General features: G+C 39.1%; 2 protein-coding genes across 3 annotated transcripts in view; both read right to left on the bottom strand.

The window, feature by feature from the left end:
* The window catches only part of man1b1a (mannosidase, alpha, class 1B, member 1a), a 31,144-nt gene extending 27,240 nt beyond the window's left edge, over positions 1-3,904 (bottom strand). Inside the window, exons 1-2 of the mRNA XM_085413497.1 lie at positions 3,616-3,904; positions 2,897-3,039 (exon numbers count right to left, since the gene is read on the bottom strand). Coding sequence (XP_085269623.1) covers positions 2,897-2,998 — 102 coding nt within the window. The 5' untranslated portion in view covers positions 2,999-3,039; positions 3,616-3,904. The remainder of the gene's footprint in view (positions 1-2,896; positions 3,040-3,615) is intronic.
* Positions 3,905-6,382: 2,478 nt separating this feature from the next.
* Positions 6,383-23,643, bottom strand: part of LOC146665753 (uncharacterized) — a 118,477-nt gene continuing 101,216 nt past the window's right edge. For both annotated transcript variants that reach the window (XM_085413495.1, XM_085413496.1), the window contains 21 exons: positions 23,369-23,422; positions 23,218-23,271; positions 22,645-22,752; positions 22,426-22,479; positions 22,273-22,326; positions 22,068-22,121; positions 21,042-21,095; positions 20,716-20,769; positions 20,572-20,625; positions 20,364-20,417; positions 20,144-20,197; positions 19,811-19,864; positions 19,624-19,677; positions 19,037-19,054; positions 18,704-18,757; positions 18,264-18,326; positions 17,813-17,978; positions 14,874-14,983; positions 13,940-14,020; positions 12,473-12,655; positions 6,383-10,888 (listed from right to left, as the gene is read on the bottom strand). In XM_085413495.1, coding sequence (XP_085269621.1) covers positions 10,739-10,888; positions 12,473-12,655; positions 13,940-14,020; positions 14,874-14,983; positions 17,813-17,978; positions 18,264-18,326; positions 18,704-18,757; positions 19,037-19,054; positions 19,624-19,677; positions 19,811-19,864; positions 20,144-20,197; positions 20,364-20,417; positions 20,572-20,625; positions 20,716-20,769; positions 21,042-21,095; positions 22,068-22,121; positions 22,273-22,326; positions 22,426-22,479; positions 22,645-22,752; positions 23,218-23,271; positions 23,369-23,422 — 1,581 coding nt within the window. In that variant the 3' untranslated portion in view covers positions 6,383-10,738. The remainder of the gene's footprint in view (positions 10,889-12,472; positions 12,656-13,939; positions 14,021-14,873; positions 14,984-17,812; positions 17,979-18,263; positions 18,327-18,703; positions 18,758-19,036; positions 19,055-19,623; positions 19,678-19,810; positions 19,865-20,143; positions 20,198-20,363; positions 20,418-20,571; positions 20,626-20,715; positions 20,770-21,041; positions 21,096-22,067; positions 22,122-22,272; positions 22,327-22,425; positions 22,480-22,644; positions 22,753-23,217; positions 23,272-23,368; positions 23,423-23,643) is intronic.

Raw genomic sequence — 23,643 nt, 5'->3', positions numbered from 1 at the left:
ATTTCTTTTAAGCGTGTGGCCTGACGTGTTGTTGCCAGCACAAGCAACTAACCTGTGTAGCTTCTTTAACTCGATGTATATTTAACAATTTCCAATCTGTTCCTGATTGACAAATCACTGTACATGTCTCAGCTTCATCATTTTAGTTTGAAAGTCAAGTCATCTTTATTTATATAGCACATTTAAAAGACATCAAGTGTCTGCCAAAGTGCTGAACAGAGGGATAATATAATAAAAGAATTTAAATAGAAAGAAAACATTTTAAAAAGAATTGTAAGACATGTAAGAGTATATAGCATATAATGTACATGCAAATATGCACATACATCTACAAAACTGTACACATTCACACAAGCACACATATGTGAACATAACGTATATACACATACAACATCATCCAATAAGATAAGAGACCAAATAGACAGAATAAAAAAAAAGATATCAAAGAGATCCGAAAGCCTTGGAAAATAAGTAGGTCTTGAGATTCGATTTAAAGACTTCAAGGATGAAGAGGATTTTATGAAGAGGGGAAGACTATTCCAGAGTCTCGGGGCAGCAATGGAGAAAGCCCTGTCACCTCTAGATTTGAGCTGGGAGCGTGGAACTGATAAAACCATCTGACTGGAGGAGCGCAGAGATCGAGTGGGTAAGTGCAGGCTAAGAAGATCTGAAATTGTTCACTTCCTGCCACCATCGACTCACTTCAGTTTGCTTACCGGACTAATCGTTCCACAGACGATGCCATATCTCACCTGCTCCACACATCCCTGAGTCACCTGGACACTGGCAGAGGGAATTATGTTAGGATGCTGTTCGTGGACTACAGTTCAGCATTCAACACAATAATTCCCTCTAAGCTTTTCACCAAGTTGACGGATCTAGGACTCAGCTCATCACTGTGTCAGTGGATCCTCAACTTCCTCACAGACAGACCCCAATCAGTGAGGGTGGGAAAACAAGTCTCCCCCTCCATCTCACTCAGCACTGGAGTGCCTCAGGGCTGTGTTTTAAGCCCCCTGCTGTACTCACTGTACACTTATGACTGTGTAGCCACATCCGACACCACCTCCATTGTCAAGTTTGCTGACGACACTGCTGTTGTGGGCCTGATCTCCGACAACATCGAGACGGCCTACCTGGAGGAGATTAGGAACCTGGAGACCTGGTGTCAGGAGAATAACCTCCTCCTAAACATCAGCAAGACTAAGGAGCTGATCGTGAACTTCACTACAAAGCAGGCGAGGAATTACAAACCCCTCATCATCAGTGGCACGCCAGTGGAGAGAGTGGACAGTTTCCGATACCTGGGTGTCCACATCACTCAGGACCTGTTATGGTCCTGTCACATCAACACCCTGGTTAAGAAAGCCCGTCAGCGTCTCTTCTTCCTCAGAAGACTTAGAGACTTCCATCTGCCACTGAAGGTGCTCAAGAACTTCTACTCCTCACCATCGAGAGCGTCCTGACGGCAAACATCTGCATCTGGTTTGGGAACAGCACCAAGCAGGACAGACGAGATCTGCAAAGGGTGGTGCGCTCAGCCGAACGCAGAGCTCCCTGACCTGCTGTCCATCTACACCAAGCGGTGCAAGTCCAAAGCTAGGAAGATTATGATGGACCTCTCCCATCCCAACAATGGACTCTTCTCACTGTTGAGGTCTGGGAAGCGCTTCCGCTCCCTTAAGGCCAAAACAGAGAGAAGGAGGAGGAGCTTCTTCCCCCAGGCTATTCGGGGCCTGAACCAGGTGTAGCACTGGACTCTCCCACACACATCACTATAAGACTGGACACACATCACATCACCACACGCACCACCACACATTTCCTATTATTTATAATCTTTATAATCTCTTTCTGCTATTTGCACATTTTTTACTGTAAATTTCTAAGTTAACTTCATTTAATGGTCGGGCATTGCACAGCTACAAGCATTTCACCCCCATGTCATACTGTGTATGGTTGCGTGTGTGTGACAAATAAAATTTGAATTTGAAATGTAACCTGGAGCCAAAACATGGAGAGCTTTAAAAACAAATAGTAAAACCTTAAAATCGATTCTATGTTTAACTGGTAGTCAACGTAGAGATGCGAGTACTGGGGTAATATTCTCTCTCTTTCTAGTACCCGTCAGGAGCCTTGTGGCTGCATTTTGAACAAGTTGCAGGCTTGAGTGACAAATGCCTAAATAGAGAGAGTTACAATAGTCAAGACGTGACGATATGAAAGCATGGATAACAGTTTCCAGGTCTTTAGATGACAGGATATTTTTGAGTTTAGAAATGCTCCTGAGTTGGAAAAAACTGCCACAAACAACTGAATTCATTTGCTTGTCCAGCTTGAGAGTGGAATCAAAAATGAAACCAAGATTTTTTACATGGGGATGTACATTAGCTGATAATGGGCCCAAATTGTTTCTTATGAGACTAATAGAGTCCTGCTTACCGAAGATTAATTAATGTCGGTTTTGTCATGATTTAGTTTGAGAAAGTTCAGAGACATCCAGCAATGTATGTCGCTAAGACAGTCTGAGACTTTCTGCAGTGTACTATCAGCACCTGGTTCTCCTTTTCCCTTTGGATATGTGTGTGTGTGTGTGTGTGTGTGTGTGTGTGTGTGTGTGTGTGTGTGTGTGTGTGTGTGTTTTTAAGCCTAGTTCAACCACTTTGACATTTTTAGCTATTTGCCTTTACTATCTTTTCTAACCCTCTGATTCCAGTTTTTAGTGCCGACTCCAGCCTCCAAGTCACTCCTAGTCCTATGCCCTAAAAATCCTCTTTAGGTGGCACCGTTTTAGATAATTATACGTGCATTCCTGTTTCATGTTTCTAAAATCTTTAAGAAACTTCACGTTCATTCGTCAGCCGAGCTCTGTATATCAAATTACAGGACTACTCACTCTCCAGCAGGACTGCCTTCGGTGTTTGCCATTGTTGTAGTTCTGACTGTGTGGGTCACTGAGTGTCAGAGAGATGAAGTCCTTTCTGGAAGGCGGGTACATCCTCTGATCGGGGTTGATGGTCGTATGTCATAGAACCTGCCCTAAGAAATGAAGAACACACGAAGTTAGGACTATTCCCTGAAATAAAGTGGAATGTAAATGTAAAATCCATCAATTTCAGCATTTTTTCCCTTACACATTCTTTCACATTGCAATTGTAAGAACTGTAAGCATGCTGGCTTACATTAGATTAGTCAGCTTCATGACAGCTTTTGTACACCTGACATGCAAGCCTTTTACTATGCTGCTTCTTCTGATGGACTCATAAACAATAAAATAAGTTCTATTTGTGCTGACAGTGTCAGCACAAATACACCCCCACATAAGAGATGTAGTGTGTGCATGCTCCTTGGTGATGTTTTGGGAAGCAGTATAAAAGCTCTGGATTTTAAAAACCCAAACTTTAACATGCTCTGTAATTCTTTTAAGGACAATCATCAAGATGCAAGTAAGCGTGTGTACGGCAGTACGAGTCATCTTTTTCCTTTTAACACCATGCTAGCTAAAGCGTAAAAGACTCGACGTTAATTCAGTTTTTCTCACATCGCTGTCACGCTGTGCAAATAACACCACAGAGTCCAAGTCAGAAGTCAAACACTCAGCTGCTTCCCTCTCACCTTTGTGCCTGGTTGGCTGCCTCACAGCGACGCTATTATCCCCAAAACTGAACAGCTGCTAGCGTGCTACCAGAGGCTAGCTGTGGCTCTTCGGGTCGTTTCTGAATGGAGCGAAATTTTATTCAAGACGCAGGTTAACAAACATGCAGCGCAGTCCTGTGTTCGAGCAACACACAATAAGACCCGCTGCCACATGAAATGTCAAGCAAAATAAACTGGAGGAAATACGGTTGAAGTTAAGAGATAGGAAAGCAGAGGGAGATACGGAAAAGACCTGACAAGCTCTGACGAGGTAGGTCATGTGATGTGCGCACGTGATCTGAGAGTGTTTGAATTAACCCGTAACAACCCGGTGTCTTAACGAATTTGGCTTTATGCTTCAGGTCATCATTTAACTTTATTTTAGCTTTTTTTTTTTTCCATTGAACACATTCTGTAGTATTTTTAGTAACATCGTTTTAGAAATGTATTTAGTTTAAACAGTACAACCCTGAAGTTTGTTTATTTAGTAATTCAGTGGCGGAAACAAACTTCCGTTTTAGTTACGTTTGATTTACATTCGAAAAATGTCAGTGTCATAATTAGATCTTCTAAAAAATGACTCCAAATTTAATCATTTATTAAGAAATAAATAAAGCAGGGGAACTTCAGTACCACATTATATGAACGCATCCACTATATACATTCTAAAATAATAAAAAGAAATTATTTCACATGCCACTGCTCATCTGTTACTGTCAGTTTTATGAGCAGTTTTCATGATAGAGACCTTGATTTTGAGATATTTATAATATCTTTTTCTTTATTTTTCGTGAACTTGTTTTGTATATTTAATTTTCTGTGACTTAAAGTGCAATGCCTTATCCAGTATGATCTTTCTCTGAATTTTTCAATTTATTAACTTGAAATTTCAAGTTATTGTCTCACTTTGGAGTTTGAGTTACAAGGCCATAACTTGAAATTTTAACCCTTTAAGGTCCACACTAAGAAAAGAGCAATGGAACAATTTTTTTTGTTTACATTTCTTATTGACTTGGGTGAGTAATAACCACAATCAAATTTTTTTTCAATAGACCCTATAGTTTTTAAAGTATTCATTCCATCAAAGGAAAGTATTATATCAAACAACAAAATACATATTTTTTTTAAATCTGCAACTGTGAAAAATGTGCAGCAGCACAAAATACTCACATTCAGGCTACTTCTGATTGAATGCTACTGTGCAAAATAATTTTTGTTTTTAAAAAAACAAAACAAAAACTGTGCAAATCAAGAACATCTACTGGTTTTGGTCGTTGGGGTCTTAGGGTGTAGCATTTATTCTGTGGTCATGGAGAGCTGAATCATGGTTGTCCAACTGTAGATGCTGGCTTGTTAACTTGGTTCAGACACAGCCAGGCACAAACCTTTTGAGAGCCATCGGTTTCTGGTCCACTAGGGCACAGTCCCTCTTGTAGACCAGGAATTCAAGTCAAGGATGTATCCGAACAGTGGCATATGCCATCTCCTTAACTTGTGACTTATAACTTGTCTTATACAGGTGTTATAGCATATCAGAAAGCTCAGTTCCTCCCATATGCTAATTATATACAGGGATGAGTGATGGGCATCAAATGGTGAGCTTTGCATTGGACTCTTTGCTCCACCGTTTGACCAATGAAAGAGGCATTTTACTGCAATCAGACCTTCATCAGACCTGTAATCACAGGCTCCATGGCCCTTCTTCATCAGGTCTTTGTCTGCCATCAGGGGAGCTCCACCGGTGCAGTTTGGTCATACAGTACCAATGCACCTGACACCCAAGGACATGTGCAAGTTCTGGACCAAGCTGAAACTTGTGAAGACCTCAGTTTCTTTTATGGGTTTGCATAGTGATTTCTACAACTTTGGCCCCTTAGAGGTAGCTTCTGTTCCTTTTCACTGAGGGGAGCATTGAAGAATGTAGATCCCCCTTGATACAGCAGCAAGTCGTGGATGATGCCAGATGAACTTGCTTGGCAGAACAATTTAAAGCCCCACTCATCTAGTTTGCTAGCAATATACTGGTGGAGAGTGCCAGCCCCGTTGGCTTCATATGAAACCATGACCTCAAACACACTGTGGTTGAAGGTGGATGATATCATGAGACTCCGCTCACAAATCTGCCACAGGAGCATGTGACTTTTAACTGCTTAGCGTCCATATAGTACTAGTTAAACATGAAATTATAATTTTGACAGCTTAATAATATTAATTTACCAGCTACTATAATTTGGTCAAACGGTAATTAGTTGTGATATTTTTGATTTCCACATGTTACTCTTGATTTTTACCATATTTACTAATATTAACTCGGAAAGTTACAAAAATTACTTACTGAGGAAATTATTTCAGCATATTCTTGCTGTGCTAACATGTAATTTATCAACAGCAATGGATAAATAAAATGGGTCCAGTGGGCTGATTTTATGGCAAATAATCAATTTTAATAACATTTAGGTTATGTTAGGATTAGCACCACAAAGTGACAAATCAACTGTTTGGTTGAGCACAAAAATTATTAAACATTTAATTTCACTTTTTTAATGCTGTCAAGTCAGATACGTTTGTTTAGTAAGTCCTCTAACACTCTCATATATCAAAGAATTATAGCTTCCTACCTTAGTTTCATCAAAAACACTCAAAATATGTTGGATGGTTTTCACTGACCAAATAATTCCAAAACTTACAATAATAAAATTGAACTGAGACAATATTTGGTTATGTATATGTATTTTTTTTAATTCAGCTGACACACTTTGAACAAGTTGATGGAGGGATCACACAAGTTAGATGCCCAGCATTTTGTTTCATATTTTTAAGAGTGATAATTTTACAAAACAAGCAAAGTAAGAATGATCAGTCTCAGCCAGCTAAGGCAATCATATAAAATGCTATTATAAAATCTAAATACAAAAAAGAAAATATTACATATTTAACACAAAGCCAGAATGAAACAAATGTGACTGAGATGTTTAATTGTAATTCATCTGGTTGACTTCTGGCTCTCTGGTTCCCGGCAGACTTTGGTTTGAGAATGATGTTTTTTTTAGTTCTCCAGTTGGACTGATGTTGTTTGGGCTCTCACCACCAACTCCCTGACATCTTACTCTCCGTGCACACTTTGCAGCACACTGCTCATCACTCACAGCTGACCGACTCTGGGACACAAGCACAAATTCTGTAGAGTAGCTATGAGATTTTCCTCCTGCCACTGGACCCAAGCACTTTGCAGACTGAATAAGGAATAAATTCAGGTAAACAGAAATTTCTCAAAGCTAAGTGGGTAATTTTGTTTAACAGTGAGTCAAAGAATTTTAGCAGGGTCAGGGTACTACTCTACTACTGGTTATATGTGTTTAGTCTCACTTTTTGGTTTGCATAACACTTCTCACATTGTTGAATGTCACATTTCCCATGTTAAAAGGGTAAAAACTCTGATGTAGGACTACATGTGTGGGGGAGAAGGATATGAAACATTTATTTAAAATGTGACAGATTGTCAGATTCCAGCAGTTTTTTGTCCAAGACATTAAAGAAAATGGAGGAAAACAGTGTTGTGATATTTTGATACCATGGTAGCATTTACAGGATATTGTTTTATAGTGATATTATACAGGAAAACTGTTACTCAATAAGGCCCATTTACTAGTTGTTTTTCTCTTTCTCTGTGACCCAAGAATTAATGTGTAAGAATCACAGGCTGGTACCTCAAGGTCGAAAATACCACAGAGATCACTTCCTTACTCCCATCCTCCCTTCTTTATCTCTTAGAAAAAGGCTTGTTAAAGGCCAGGTGGTTTGTTTCAGAATTCACTAATGAAAGAACTCTGTATTCTATGTCTAGGAGTGTATTTTGCTGGGATAATCATAAATTGTAGCTGAACTGATAAACTATACAAAGGATACTTCTTTGCTCACAAGGCAGGAAGACGTTTCCTTATTTGGTCTGTACCGGTTTGAACTGAGAATCTGCTGACACACGAACCTTTTTCCTCTATATAAACTGTTGTATGATGAATAAACCTTTGAGTTGGTTTGGGAAGGCAACCTGAAGCAGTCTGTGTTTCCTTGTTCTCCCAAGCTACTCCCGACGTCGTAACTAACCTGCTGAACGGCATACCTGAGTGTTACTTTGAATAATTTTGAATCTTATAGGGTAAAGACAAAACTCTGCTTATAGGTGCCCACGCCTCGGAGGAAAACCCGATCCACGGATGACCCGGGACGGAGATTTCTTTCAAACAGTAAGTTAGATAATCAGGATATTTCTAGACCTAGTGTGGATTAAATTTTTTTAAATTAAATGGTAATTTCTTAAAAAAAAAAAAGGAAAAAAGGTCTACGTGTTAGAGAGAGCTGTAAATGCTTAGATTACGTTTTGTTTTGTTTTTCTTTTACTTATACTGGATCTGTGATGTCAAAGACAGAATAAATATTAATATGGTCATTTTTGAGTCAAAGCTCTGGATGTGAGCACTGAAGACCCACCCACTTGCTGTCAGAACATTCTGTTTGCAAGGGACAGCCAATCACAACAAAGCTGGCTTAAAGGGAAAGGAATCAAAACAGTCTGTTTGAGGCTGCACAAAGGATCAGTGTCAGGTAAATAAGGATTTTTTTCCAACTGTGAATCATGCAAAGCTGCTGTCGTAAAGCACATGAATTACAAATATGGAGCTGGAAACCAGTATTAACTTTAATACGGCTGGTAATCTCTATATGAATATATAGAATGTACCAAGGGATTGGTACTGAAAGCTCTGGTTTCCACTTGTAGTTGCATTGACCAGTCATATCTTTGCAGGCTTTCATTGCATGCAGTCTATGTGATGGTAAACTGTATTGGATTATTACCCCCTTTTGTCTGACAATTTAGTTTTTTTTTTTCCTGTATGGTTTCCAAGGTGTAACCCAATTCAAAATGTACTACTAATTTGTTTATTTACTTAATTATCTACTTAGTTATTGGATGCGGAAACATCTTCTCAAAATTTAATGGTCGTGGTAGTGAAACCTATGATGCATGGTTTGGAGATGGTGGCACTGACAGAAAGACAGATGACAGAAGGCAGATTTCAGGATTTGAGGATGTTAAGATTTTTGCCGGGATGGACGTGATTAGAAATGAGTACATCAGAAAGATAGCTCAGGTTGAGCGGTTTGGAGACAAAGTTAGAGAGGTGAGGCTGAGATGATTTGGACATGTGAAAAGGAGGGACACTGGACAAAGGATGTTGAAGATGCTCCTGAAGGCAGGAGGAAAAGAAGTTGACCTCAGTGGAGGTTCATGGATATAGTGGAGGAGGACATGCAGAGGGTTGCTGTGACAGGAGAGCTAGAGATGGAGGAAGATGATCCACTGGGGTGACACCTAAGCAGCCAAAAGAAGAACTGTCATTACACCAATCATGCTTTTCTCTAAACTGAAGTGGAATTCTGTTAGAAAAAAAACTTTGAGGAATTACCTGAGACATACGGGCGCTACAATTTTTATGCCACCATGATACTATGCACAACCACAAATGAATCTGGAGTTAATAATTACTTTTTTTTCCAGCTATTTTCAGCTGTGGAGAAATACACATTTGTCCAAGATTTTTAAGGTTTTGGTTTCCTAAAATTTAAAAACTTCTATATTAGCGTCCAAAAACATTTATCTATCTTTATTTTCTATTTGAAATTGTATCCGTTCTGTAAATTATTCTACTTCAGTAATGATGCAAATAGATTAACAGTCACTTGTAGCGACTGCCAATGGATCACAAGCCACACAGCGTTGCCGCCACAAGTCAGAAAAGCCACCAGCATCGCTAAAGGGCCACATTTGAGATGAGATGAGATGAGATGAGATGAGATAGCCTTTATTTGTCAGTTGCAGGTCTTTTGCCCACAACAGAGATGACATTTCACTGGCTGGCTGGCCAACTCACCCCATACGGCTGTGCTGAGTGAGGATTTCCCCCTTGTAGCCGAGAGCTTTGCTGGATGAGCATGTGGACCAAAACTGTGTGTTGCTTATATGCAAAGTTATGCATATTAAACTCTTGAATAAAATGCATTTCACAGATATTGTTTTGAGAGATATTTGCAGGCAGTGATCATAAACATGGGAAATATTAGAAAGTCTGGTTGTTTCTTGGCTGTTTCTGTGCACAGCCATGATACTTGGTCTTTTCTCGTGCTGCATCACATTTAGTTCTCTGGTGAGTATCTCTAGCTACAAGATGAGGGGTGGACAATCACATATTATGTTTTCATTTACCATTAGCAAATCACTGTTGGATTATGTGTATTTATCCAATGTTTGAAATCAAGATTTTCTAGGTTTGGTTTAAAGGCCAAACTACAAAACTGGACAACAGAGTGGCAACATCGGATTCAGTGCCAACATGTGTAGTCATACCTGAGACAAATTTAAAGAAAGGAAACAAAAAAAAACATAGCAACATTAAACATTGAAAACAATAAACAATAATTTGTATTTCAAGAGATGAAGACAGTTGGTCTTGTTGACAACAGACAGGTAAAATCAAGTAACATAACTGTCCCTTTCTATTGGTTTTTGTATTAAATAAATGGTGGTCTTTTGAATAAAATTAGCACCTTGAGAAAAATGACACCTAGGTTCACTTACAGTACTAGAACAGTGGATTTACAGTGAGAGCTTTACAGGCCTATGGGACACCAGAAGCCGTGTCCCTGTAAAGAACACATTGTTATAGACATCAGTGAGGACAGTCTGACGTTTTATATATACAGTGAGCAAGCTGTAACACTATCCCTGCACAACTGCATAACAAAAAACAAAACACTGTATAAAGGATGCTTGTAAAAAAAAACCTAAAAAAAAAACATACACTTAAATTATTTAATGTCTCTGTAAACGAAATTGCCTTCTCCGTGAAAAAAAGCCTGGGGGCACTATTGGCCTCAAAGATTCAGTCATACAAAGTCACTGAACTTGAGGGATAAAATCCTCCAACACTAGAGGATAAAGAAGCAAAAACTTCACAGACTGGAAGGTTCCACTTGTCCATGATTTAAAGAGAGTTTGTGTCCTGGACCTGAGAGTCTTCCGGGATGGTACAGTTTTCTCCCACCTCTAGCTGAAACACACAGGTCCAACAGTGAGGCCAAACTGGTATGTCGCGTTTCCTCCTCCCATTAGTGCCACGTCTCTCAGAGGAAGGAGATGGAGGTCCTCAAACTCCAGCACAGACTCCCGAGGACCAGACTCCATCTCCTCTCCAGGCTGATGAACCAAAAATAGATTACATTTGAACATTTACAGTAGTAAACCCTAAGTAGAGATCAGCTTTAGATAAGTTTCTCTTTCTCTTGAATTGAATATACATAAATGGTATACATACATACATACATAAACTCTCTCTGTTAAGATCAAAGAAACAAGCATAACTGCGAGAGTGCAACCCCCCACCCACACAGCTCAGTCTCGGACCAATATTTACTTTTAAGGGAATAGTATTGAAATGCACTTTTATTGCATTAAAAAGTGCAGCCTTTTCTTATCTTCCCAGTTGAAACCCATTACCTGATATCATTTTGAATATAAATATTTTTTTACTATTTTTATTTATGTGAATATATTATATTTGTAGCATTCTTTTAATTGTTTAGTAAAATTCACTTAAATGTTTAGTCATAAATATTAAGTGAAAAAAAGGTTTTGATCAGGAAGTTTACTTTGTTTAAAAAAAAAAAAAAAACCCAAAGTAAATCTTATTCAGGGTCATTGTACATGTATTCAAACTGTTGTGTTTTTAAATGATTATAACCTGTAATTGTAATGTACAGAACAAAGTCATGATAAAATATTGCGATATTTAGAATCCTCATATATCATTCTCTATACGCCTACATGTTGACAATATAAACAATGACTGTAAGAAACAGTTTTAAAATACTTGATATAGCGTTATTATCACTTTGGCCTTATGCCTGGTGTATTATTGGTTAGTTATGTCACCCGCCTGTTAGTATATTTTATTTGTATTTGTATTTATTATTGCTCTAACTCGTTCTGTGAAGCACTTTGGCATACCTGTGGTTTTTTAAATGTGCTATATAAATGAAATTGTATTGTAAGCCAATTTTGAACGGATGACCCCACTGTACACTTGAATAAAGTTGTATCAGAATTTATTTAAAACTTTTAAAGGTATTGTGTTTACACACAGAGTGACAGAATGACATGTACGCATAAACAGGACCAAAAAATACAGCTTCAGTACGACTGCAGTAACCAAACTCCTATTTGTGAAGGTTTTTTGGAATTTCTGTCTCAAATCTGTGATGCTTTGGCTGTACTTTAAATCTAATTAGCTAATACGCAGATCGATACAGATTTTTTTGCCAATTCATCACAGTTAATCACTGTGTTCTCACAAACAGATTGCATTTAATTGCCAACTTGACCCCATTCAGTCACAAACTGATAGCAGACTGACACATTTATGCCATTTTACATGAAACTACTTTTCTTCTTTTTTCTTTGTTTAATAAGCAAGTCCTGATTTTTGAAAACTGTATGTATTTTTTGCACATTGAGCTCCACAAACCACATGCCATTTACTTACATATAAAACATTCAGGATCTTCAGTACAGTACACAGTATTTTATTTTTTGTTTTAATAAAAATTTTTTATTTTGGGCCTTTGGGAATTCCTTCCAAACTATCTTGGATTAACAGAGCTTTATGTCCTTCTACACCCTGCCCATGTTGAGTTAATCTGTCCAACCTTTTGCAAATCTGGCAAAAAGGAGGTGAAAAAAAAGTCAAATAGGAAGATATTTTTCAGTAGTTCTGTTACATACCACACAATCTTGAACTGCTCCGAGGTAACTTTGTGTCCTTGAGTCAGTGAGGAATTTGACATCTCGGTAGGCCGGGCCCAGTCTGTGTCCTGGGTGGCAGGAGTAGGTAACCTTCTGTACAGCTGTGCCACTGTGCAATCTCAGAAAGCGCATCTGGACCACATTAGCACCTTGATAATAAAACTATAAAAACATATTAGAGTTATCAGAAATGCTTTATTATAAATCAGGCCAAAGACACTAAATAGAAGGAAAACTGAAAAAAAAATACATTAATTATATGTGTGGTAATATAAATGCATTATTATTATTGTTATCATCTCCTGTTTTCTTTGTGTAATGTGAGGTGTTTCCAGCTGTTTAGCCTATTTTAGATCATTATTTTGGTTTCCAACCATATTTACAAGCTCAAGTGGAACCTGCAGTCCCAGCTCCAGGAGGCGACTGTTTCAGCAAATCAAGTTCGATGAACTCAATATATATGTGTCCAGTAACAACTGAATATCAGTGTTTTAGAGGGTGTTTTATTTACTCAAGCATAAAATACATTTTTATTTAACAAAAAGAAAGGCATCAAATGATCTTTGATGGCAACAAATGTCTTCAGAAGGCTGACTCTGGCCCCAGGGCCTTATTTTTGATATCCATGCTTTAGACTTTAGCTCTTCTCCCAGTGTTTCATCCTCTTGTGTCTTTTCCCTTGTATTTAGTCCAGTCATGTCTGTGTTTTCCCCATTTAGTTATCTCACTTCCTGTTTGTTGTTGGGAGGTTGTGGTTCCTTGTTTGTTGTCTAGAGTTTTGTTTCTTTTATCTCGTCTGCTTTGATTCTGTTTAGCTGTGTCTCGTTTTCCTCTATTTTCTATTTCCAGTCCCCCGGTCACCCTTTTAGAAATATGTAGTTGCCGTCTATATATACACAGCAGAGCATCAGTTGATGTTTTTTGCCTTGTGTTTCCCAGCTTCAGTGGCATTTTCCCTAGCGTTTATTCCCAGTTTAGGTTTCTGTAAGTAGCCTTTTTTAGTTCCCTTTTGTATTTTTGTGTTTCATCTTTTGTATTTTGGTCAACAGTCCAAATAAATGGCTCATTTTTTGTTTAACTCTGTCAGTCTGTGAGTGTGCATTTGGGTCCTCATCTCCACTACATATACATGACACCATGTCATTAGCAGTGTCTCTTTTCCCTGTTCTGATGCTTGGTTTGAACTTTAGCAGGTCGTCTTGACCATGTCTACATGCATTAAGCTGCTGCCACATGATTGGCTAATTAGATATTTGTGTTAACAAGCAGTTGAACATGTTTACCTAATAATGTGAGAGTACATTTTCCCCACTTTAGAAACTTTTGCCTATTTTGTTCATCTAGCCAACTTTATAAATGTAACACCAAGAACTTCTTGCCTAGCAGAACCCAGGCCCTAGAATTAATGTTTAATTTTGGCAGTGCCACCCAGAGGTATTCACTCACCTGAAATCCCTGATTCAGCTTGCTGAGCCACTGAAAAGATCCTTCCTCGGAAAAGTCCTCCATCCACGCTTTCGTTGGCAGCTGTAGGCAGATGAAAAGAAGGCACAATTTCGTTTTCGGACTGTTGCTAATGAAATCCTGAATTACCATGCTGCTCAGACATGACTAAAGCAGTATTCGACTCATGCTAACCGAAACCAATTCACATTTCTCTTTGGTTGAGTGAGTCAATTATTTATGTAGGCTGGACTATATTAGAGTAGATAGGGTGAAAGGTGAGTGTGTTTTGTGGTTTTAAACAGACTGAACCAACCATGAAACCAGGAAAACACAATACAATGAGAATAATAATAGTTTCTGTCCTTTACATGACCTGATACCCTTCAGATGAATATAAAGTGATTTAGCCATGCATTGCTTCATTCCTTCCTGCAACCAGACAACTTAGTTTTCTTCATGCATACCTCTGACTGATGCAAACAGATTAAATTTGAAACATTTAATAAATGAGGGGTGACATGCAAATTCAGTTAAATACATTTTATCTAATATATTTGATGTAGCTCATTGAATTTAGTTTTATATAAGAGACAAGAAATTTTGGAATTGTCAAATCTGATCATTTCTAGGGTACAGAAGATCTCAGCATTGAAATTAGCAAATCAAACATTTTTAAGTGCTTATTACTACGTTATTCCCACTCATAGCTTCATAACTGTTCACACTTAAGTTGAAAAAAGGAGAAAAAGTGTAAAAGTGCAAAAGAAATTTCCTGTTTAGAGACAAAGATACAGATTCAAGTTAAAGTCACTACTGCAGAAGCATGAGGTGAATGACGATTCACCTACAATACAAATACATTAAATGATAGTGGCCATGTCCTTGATTCAGAGGTACAATTTCCTGCAGACTTTCTCTGCTGATGTCTTTATACCTGAGAGTCTTGAGGATGAAGGCAGGTCTGTTTTGATGTGGAAGAGAAGCTGCAGTAAGCCAGCAGGGCATCGGCAGGACTGCCCTGGTTGGGGTCAATGTAATACATTCCTGTACAGAAAGGTTAGCAGGAAATGAATGAGAAACCCAGGGATCAAAGTATTACAGTATGCTCCATGCTGACAGTAAAAGCAGTGAAATACAGGGAGCACAAGAACTTCAACATGCTGGCCTGTAAAAGGAAAGCATTAAAGAGGCTGGAGTGTAAAAATATGTCTTCTGTGAACTATTAATATCCCCGTGGCAACAAGCAACAGGATTGCTGACGATCTGCAAATTTGGATCTTTGATAGTCAAATAGAATTACCCATATTCATTATCATTTATATACAAATATACCTTAATATATGTACCAACATATACAGTGGGGCAAAAAAGTATTTAGTCAGCCACCGATTGTGCAAGTTCCCCCACTTAAAATGATGACAGAGGTCAGTAATTTGCACCAGAGGTACACTTCAACTGTGAGAGACAGAATGTGAAAAAAAAAATCCATGAATCCACATGGTAGGATTTGTAAAGAATTTATTCGTAAATCAGGGTGGAAAATAAGTATTTGGTCACCTCAAACAAGGAAAATCTCTGGCTCTCACAGACCTGTAACGTCTTCTGTAAGAAGCTTTTCTGTCCCCCACTCGTTACCTGTATGAATGGCACCTGTTTGAACTCATCATCTGTATAAAAGACACCTGTCCACAGCCTCAAACAGTCAGACTCCAAACTCCGCCATGGCCAAGACCAAAGAGCTTTCGAAGGACACCAGGAAAAGTATTGTAGACCTGCACCAGACTGGGAAGAGTGAATCTACAATAGGCAAGCAGCTTGGTGTGAAAAAATCAACTGTGGGAGCAATCATCAGAAAATGGAAGACATACAAGACCACTGATAATCTCCCTCGATCTGGGGCTCCACGCAAGATCTCATCCCGTGGGGTCAAAATGATCATGAGAACGGTGAGCAAAGATCCCAGAACCACACGGGGGGACCTGGTGAATGACCTGCAGAGAGCTGGGACCAAAGTAACAAAGGTCACCATCAGTAACACACTACAACGGCAGGGAATCAAATCCCGCAGTGCCAGACGTGTTCCGCTGCTGAAGCCAGTGCATGTCCAGGCCCGTCTGAAGTTTGCCAGAGAGCACATGGATGATACAGCAGAGGATTGGGAGAATGTCATGTGGTCAGATGAAACCAAAGTAGAACTTTTTGGTATAAACTCAACTCGTCGTGTTTGGAGGAAGAAGAATACTGAGTTGCATCCCAAGAACACCATACCTACTGTGACGCATGGGGGTGGAAACATCATGCTATGGGGCTGTTTTTCTGCCAAGGGGACAGGACGACTGATCCGTGTTAAGGACAGAATGAATGGGGCCATGTATCGTGAGATTTTGAGCCAAAACCTCCTTCCATCAGTGAGAACTTTGAAGATGAAACGAGGCTGGGTCTTCCAACATGACAATGATCCAAAACACACCGCCCGGGCAACAAAGGAGTGGCTCCGTAAGAAGCATTTGAAAGTCCTGGAGTGGCCTAGCCAGTCTCCAGACCTCAACCCCATAGAAAATCTGTGGCGGGAGTTGAAAGTCCGTGTTGCTCGGCGACAGCCCCAAAGCATCACTGCTCTCGAGAAGATCTGCATGGAGTAATGGGCCAAAATACCAGCTACTGTGTGTGCAAACCTGGTAAAGACCTATAGTAAACGTTTGACCTCTGTTATTGCCAACAAAGGTTATGTTACAAAGTATTGAGTTGTATTTTTGTTATTGACCAAATACTTATTTTCCACCCTGATTTACGAATAAATTCTTTACAAATCCTACCATGTGGATTCATGGATTCTTTTTTCACATTCTGTCTCTCACAGTTGAAGTGTACCTCTGGTGCAAATTACTGACCTCTGTCATCATTTTAGGTGGGGGAACTTGCACAATCGGTGGCTGACTAAATACTTTTTTGCACCACTGTACAGTATGTATGTATTTGTCAATATATTATATGCTGATAAAATAGATAAAATAAAGTTAATAATCTCTTCAAAGGGAAAAAAGTCATAAATGGAAAATAACATTTATTTTAAAACAAAGCATTTTTCTATATACACAATGCTGCTGGGAAAAGAATTCATGCATTTTACTGGGTGATGTTATTTGAAACAAACTGATTTTGAAACTTGATATCAGCACTTAGGGACTCTTAGCAAAGTGGCAGTAAAGCATAAACAGCAAGACAAGAATTTAAATCTACCATCTGTGTTAAATGAGCCTAAATAAATGCAAACATTTCACAAGGCTACTTACCCTCCATGCTTCGGAGGTAGGTGAAGTACAGGGGTAATGTTAAAAACCAAAGCACTTCAACTGGTTTTGCTCTAATAACAATATGTATGTATAAATAGTATAAATAGGTTTAATCCATAATCTTAAGCAGCTTATCCAACTATGAGCACAGGGAGCCTATCAGAGCTGACCTTGGGAAAGAGGTGGAGGTGAACCTAATAGATTCTGCTTGTTGATTATATGACTCAAATTATTTTAGAAGTACTGAAACAGATGGACGCTTTGTTGTAAGGTGAAGTTCTGGTTTAGATGGCCTAAACCACACGCTGAACCACACTACACAGAGAATATACAGGTCAATCATCTACAAAGCTTCACTTTAGCTTTTACTCAAAACCAAATAAGAGAAAAATAAACTAATCTTTTTTCATTTCTCCTCTGAAATGTATTCTATTCTGTAAATCTATTCTATTATAGCACAAAGCTGTAATGGAGCAGGAGACACTCATTTAACCCTTTTTTTTTACTCCATCTAGCTTGGGGATCGTTCACAATCGTTCAGTGTTGCTTTAGTGTTTACTTTAAAGTTTCAGTAACTGACCACTGCTGTATTCAGGGTGACAGAGCCAGAGCTCCAGACAGGTAGTAGCTGGATGCTCTTTGCTGCCATCAGGAGGATCCAAAAGCAGCCGAAGCTCCTCCTGAAGAGTATCCAGCAACGTCTGGATCAGAAGGTAGTTGGGCTTATCTGACATATACATGAGGTCCTGGATATGGGAAGACAATGAGGAGAATATGATTCGGCCAAGTTTAATGTTTAGAGCCCATGTAAATTTAATGAAAAATAATGATTTTGATATGAAGGGGTTTTTAAAAAATTCTTATTTCTTTATATCTCTATATCTTTAATTTCTGTCTTTCATTTTTAAACACATACTGTTTCCAGTTGTTGGAAAGAAATGTTTTTTAATGTGCAATTTTAATCGAATATTTCGTAACAGAAAACAACAATTCCAACATATAATTGGCAATACAGTTTAGAAACTACTTGCCTTGAGCTGAGACAAGGTCATGTTCAGTGACTTTCCGGGAAGTCCGGGAATGCCAGGTGGACCCTAAAACACAAGATTAATCTTCAAATGACTAAACCTAAACTATTATAAACTAGCCAAAATAGATAAAAAGTATTATATCAATCATTTGACATAACTGGGAATAATTCTGTTATAATATCTTAGTATAATGTAATTCAGGGTAATTAGAATTAAACTGTACACCCTTGTTTGGGTTTTGTTTCAAGCTTTCCAAACAAGCTTTGCTAACCCATGAGAGCAAATTTGGGGCAAACACAGTTTCTACTCCACCCAGATCAGATGAAGTAGGAAAGATGGGAACGCCCTGCACCCAGGTATTGCAACAGACAGAAAACTGTTTGCATTGTTAGAGCAAACATGATAACCTAGTGTTTTTTACCCATCTGTTGTAGACTTACCGGCAGCCCCTTCCTGCCAGGTGGACCAGGCAGACCTTGGTAGCCTTTCAATCCCTGCAGGGAGAATTATATATAATAGCAACAATATAACAATACAATTCCGTACTCTTCCACATGGCAATATCAAACTGTTAATTATCACATACACCGATAAGGAAATAAAGACTGCTGCATGATCACATTAGACTGCCAACTTCCAAGTGTGACATCTTTATGATTATGTGAGTCACTTAAAAAAGGGGGAACAGGCCATTTTCTTCACAGAGTGGTGAGTAAGAGCTGAAGAGTGTTTGATATAGAAGAACAAGAGAGCTGGAGGTGATGATTTCATACCTTTAATCCAAACAAACCCTGCAAGAACAGAGGACAGGGGAAGAAAAGGGCATTAGTGTGATTTTTCAGTATGAAGTGCATTTATCGACTTCCGACTGCTTTTATCAGCTGCATTAAGAGCCTGTCACCTGTACCCTTGCTGATTTTATAATCTTAGTCAATGGACATTTTTTTTTCTTAAGACACAGTGGGTTGAACAGTTATAAAGTGCTTCTGAATGATGATTGATTTCACAGGCTGGTAGCTGAAGAACAGGGTAGGCTAACAGACAGCAGTCTGCCTTTATGCAGAAATTGCAGCGGTTATTATAAAACAATAACATTTGTCTTCATTTTTCAGACATACCCTGGCAAAAAGTGTCTGAGCAAAACATGTGAAATTCTTGAATTGAAAACATAAAATATTGAAAAAGTCCAAGATATATCTTCCTGACTAAACTTTGCATATCAGAGGGGGGAAAATGACAAACAGAAAAAGAAAAATGCAACAGTTAAAGAGGGCTGAAAAATGTATCATGAATAAAAGATGTTGCATAAGCTTGCCATACTCAAAAGTATATTAAAGATTTAGAGAGAGATAATACTTACAGGCAATCCTGGCATCCCTGACATGCCCCTGGGCCCTGGCAGACCAATGTTTCCCTAAGACAACATCAGTATAGTGAGAAACATAAACATCTGTCAATCTTTAACATCATTTAAACACAGTTACACATGGGAAAATTCAAGGCTTTAAACCCGAGAGCTAACAATGCTGCAGTCTTTTTTTGTGTACCTGTTCCCCTTTTGGACCCTCTGGACCAGGCAATCCAACAGGACCACGGATACCCTAAAAAAAGGAAAATCCCAAAGCAGCAGTGATGTAATGTTTCTAGTGTTTTTAATGGCCCCAGTAAATAAAAACCAGAACCACCTGGATGAGCGTTCTTTGATCAGAATGAACCACTATGTGAATCCCATTTGGCATTTGTCTTCCTTTTGTTATTTTCCAAATTATCTTGATATATCCAAACATATTAAACAGTCATTTACATCCCACAAAAGACTACAACTTAAATGATCCTGTTTGTTTTGTTTACGACTGTTTAAATCTGTTAACTGCTCCTACCTTCATGCCATCAACTCCAGGTAGTCCAGGCAGTCCCATGTCTCCTTTGTCACCCTAAGAAGATATGAAACATATGTTAACAGACAGGATGAAAGACACTTTGAAAGACCTTTAGAAAGCCTGAATAAGTAGTTGGAAGCAAAACATAAAGAACTAAGGGATGACCCAAGACTTTTGAACAGTACTGTAGTCGGTCTTAGTTATCTTTTTACTTGTTTACCTTTTCACCCCTTTGACCTTGATCACCTGACTCTCCACGTAAGCCGGGGATTCCCTTGGTAAAGAACACAAAAACACATCACATAAAAATAAACGCATTCTATTTGTTAAAATCATCCATTTGTCTCCAACTCACTGAATGTGGTAGACCAATGAAGAAGCAATTTCAACAATGATGTATGGATGGGTAGGTGCACAAATTCACTTACAATGAGTCCTGACCATCCAGGGAGCCCCACCGGTCCTGTGTCTCCCTTTTCACCCTAAACAATAAAGCACAGTCTACTGTTAGGTCATATCTCATATTTAAACCAACTGTAGGGGTTACACAAAGCATATAGTTGTGTTCCCACCTTTGGTCCTCTCTCTCCCCTGGGCCCTCTGACTCCAGCCTTTCCCCTTTTTCCCTGAGGATGAATACGCCATGATAAAAAAAGAAAAGTAATAATATTGATAATATAGAGATCATCTTAGCTTCATCACAACTGTGGACTCACTGTTACATCCTTAAAGCTAGTTCCAGTCACTTTGTATACAGTGGATACTCTTCTCAACATAACTCCCAGAGAATTTGTTCCTCCTCCCACAGTCACACGGGGAATATTTTGCTTGTTAGCGTGTAAATGACTAAACTATGGCGCTACATCCTTACATTACATAAACCTTTCGTTGACCTTACCCTCCTTCCAACATGACCCCTCTTCCCTGGTGAACCAGTCTTGCCTTCTTCTCCCTGTGGAGCAAAACACAAAGTGGGAAAGTTATTTGAAAAGTAAAAGCCAAGAATTCACATTTTGGACAGAGAGGACAGATGGTTTGAAAGAGGAGTGAAAGAAGCCATCTATGTCCACTGTGAGCAACCATCTTTGAGCAGAGGCGGTGGCTTACGACACCAACTGTCTACCATCTATAATCCAGTTTTGAGTTCCCTTCCCAGATGCCTTAACGCCCACTCACACCCTGGGCCATCTGACCTCAGTAAATCACATGATAAGGTGGGGCCAGGTTTCACAATGAGCTCACCCGAAACCCTGGCTGATTGTGACCCACACCTGTTTTCACACCTTGGCTCATGTGATTAGGTAGAGGATCATCAGGGGGTCCTTTGTCCCTCTTTGGGGGGAAACTCCCACTGGGTTTAAATCTGGGACTCTCCACCATTTGACCTTAGAACTGAAGAAGCTTCTCGGATGAGAGGTGAAACGTCTTCAAGCAACTTAAAGAAGTCCAGACGCTTTTTTCTTTCCAAGCTCCTTAGACTACGATGACCTGGATGACTGAGAACCTTCACAGACACAAAAGCCAAGAATGTATATACACTCAAATATATGGCACCCAAAGGTGACAGTAAAGAAGATATAGGCATTTTGTCCATTTTTATGAGGAATCATAAGAATAGGCAAATGTCTCATGAAACTTGTTGCGCATTACTTTAAAGCTGAAAGGTGATTATAGGCATTCCAGGTTACTACCCTGTCATGTGACTCTTGCTGGAATCATCATTTTTTTGCCCATAGTTGCTTAAGTTATCAAATGTCATTCATCTTCTGTGTTCTGTGGTCACCATATTGCTGCAAAATGCTTCCCGTGTGGGTGCAGCTGAATATTGCATTTTGTGCAACACATTAGTAGGGCCTCTTTAGTGTTTTGTGCACTTGTTGCTAGCTGAGATAGATTAGATAGATAAGATAGATGATAATTGTACCTTCTCCCCCTTCATGCCCTGTTTGCCTTCAGGTCCCGGTCTTCCTTGAACTCCCTGCAAGGACAATTTTTTTTTTCTCATTAGCGGCTTTCTTTCAGGCACACAAACACATCGTGTGTACACTCTGTAACCAGGAACAGTAATTTTAAACAAGCTGGCATGTTTTCATCATCTATAGTGACTTTATGCTTTAAACTGCACTCACAGGAACACCTATAGGACCTGGGAGGCCCTGGGGTCCCACCTCTCCAGGAGGCCCCTAAAGAAAAGAGAAGATAGAAAGAGAAGTTACAAAGTCAGGGCTGTTAAGCAGGAAAAGTGCAGTCTTTACAATTCAAAATAGTGGTTTGGTTTTCACCTCTAACCCCGGCAGAGCCTCAGGACCCTGAATTCCTGGAAGACCATCATCGCCCTGCACAAGTGATCAATATTAATATGAGGATGTTTTTAAGAGGTCATATATTATAGACAGATGCAGTTTTTAGATTTAATGTTATTATTAAGATGGCAACGCACAATTATATTTTAATAAATGTTATACAGTGGAGTATACATATAAGACCTAAATCAAACTAACCGGCTCCCCTGGTGGGCCTGGAGGTCCTGGCTCTCCCTTGAGTCCCAGTTCCCCAGTCTCTCCTTTACTTCCCTCGTGTCCCTTTGGTCCTGCATGTCCTACTGGACCCTGCAGGAGTCACAAATGTGGTACAAGTCTTGTGACATATTAGTAACATCTTTGATTTTTCCTTGCCCTTCAAATCTGATTACATTTAACATAAGATAACATAAGAGAATGTGATTTTGAAGTAGAATGCTTCTGTATAATCCTGTATACAATTAGATGCCAGGTAAAGTAAAGAACTGTGCTGAGTACACCTCTTGTACACAGTACATCTTGTACACCTGCAGGTACTTCAGTGGTCAAAGGCGTTTATTAAATTACTTTGGCGATTATTTATTTTAAAGATCGTAATAAAAATTTTGACTGTTGTAGTATTCTGCTCGACCTTTCTTTAAATTACTTGAAAATAAAGTTCTGACTCAAACACTTAACTGACTGATGTTTGCTGGGATAGAACAGAAAGTAGCACAATGCTGAAATATTAGTTTGAAACTTTGAAACAACTTTCTGATACTAGCAGGCACTTACAGGTGGTCCGAGCCTCCCAGGATCTCCTCTGACACCACGTGACCCCATTATCCCCTAGAAACATGAGAAAGAGAAAGTAAATTTAATTTTACATATATATATGTTCTACACACTAAGTTAAAAAAAATATTAAAAGGAATAAAAAGTTTACCTGAGGGCCTGCTGAACCCGGCGGTCCAGTAATTCCTACGGGCCCATGCTCGCCCTAGAGAGACATGGATGAAGACCTTTTCAAATCACTGCTTAAGTATTTCTTTAAACAGAGCTCTGCAGGTTCTGGGCCCTATACCAGAAATACGTTCAGCATACCCAGGGTAGCTTTCTGTTATCTGGATTCACTTCACTGATCAGGATACAGGATCACATTTAGCTGGTTATCAATGTGCTAATTTAACTCGGGGTTTCCCCAGTTCACATGAAAGGGGT

The sequence above is a fragment of the Rhamphochromis longiceps genome, linkage group LG7 (genome assembly GCF_057381845.1).
Source record: "Rhamphochromis longiceps isolate RC_006_pf linkage group LG7, R_longiceps_female_GT1.1, whole genome shotgun sequence".
NCBI lineage: Eukaryota > Metazoa > Chordata > Actinopteri > Cichliformes > Cichlidae > Rhamphochromis > Rhamphochromis longiceps.
This window is presented reverse-complemented; position numbering and strand designations above follow the sequence as displayed.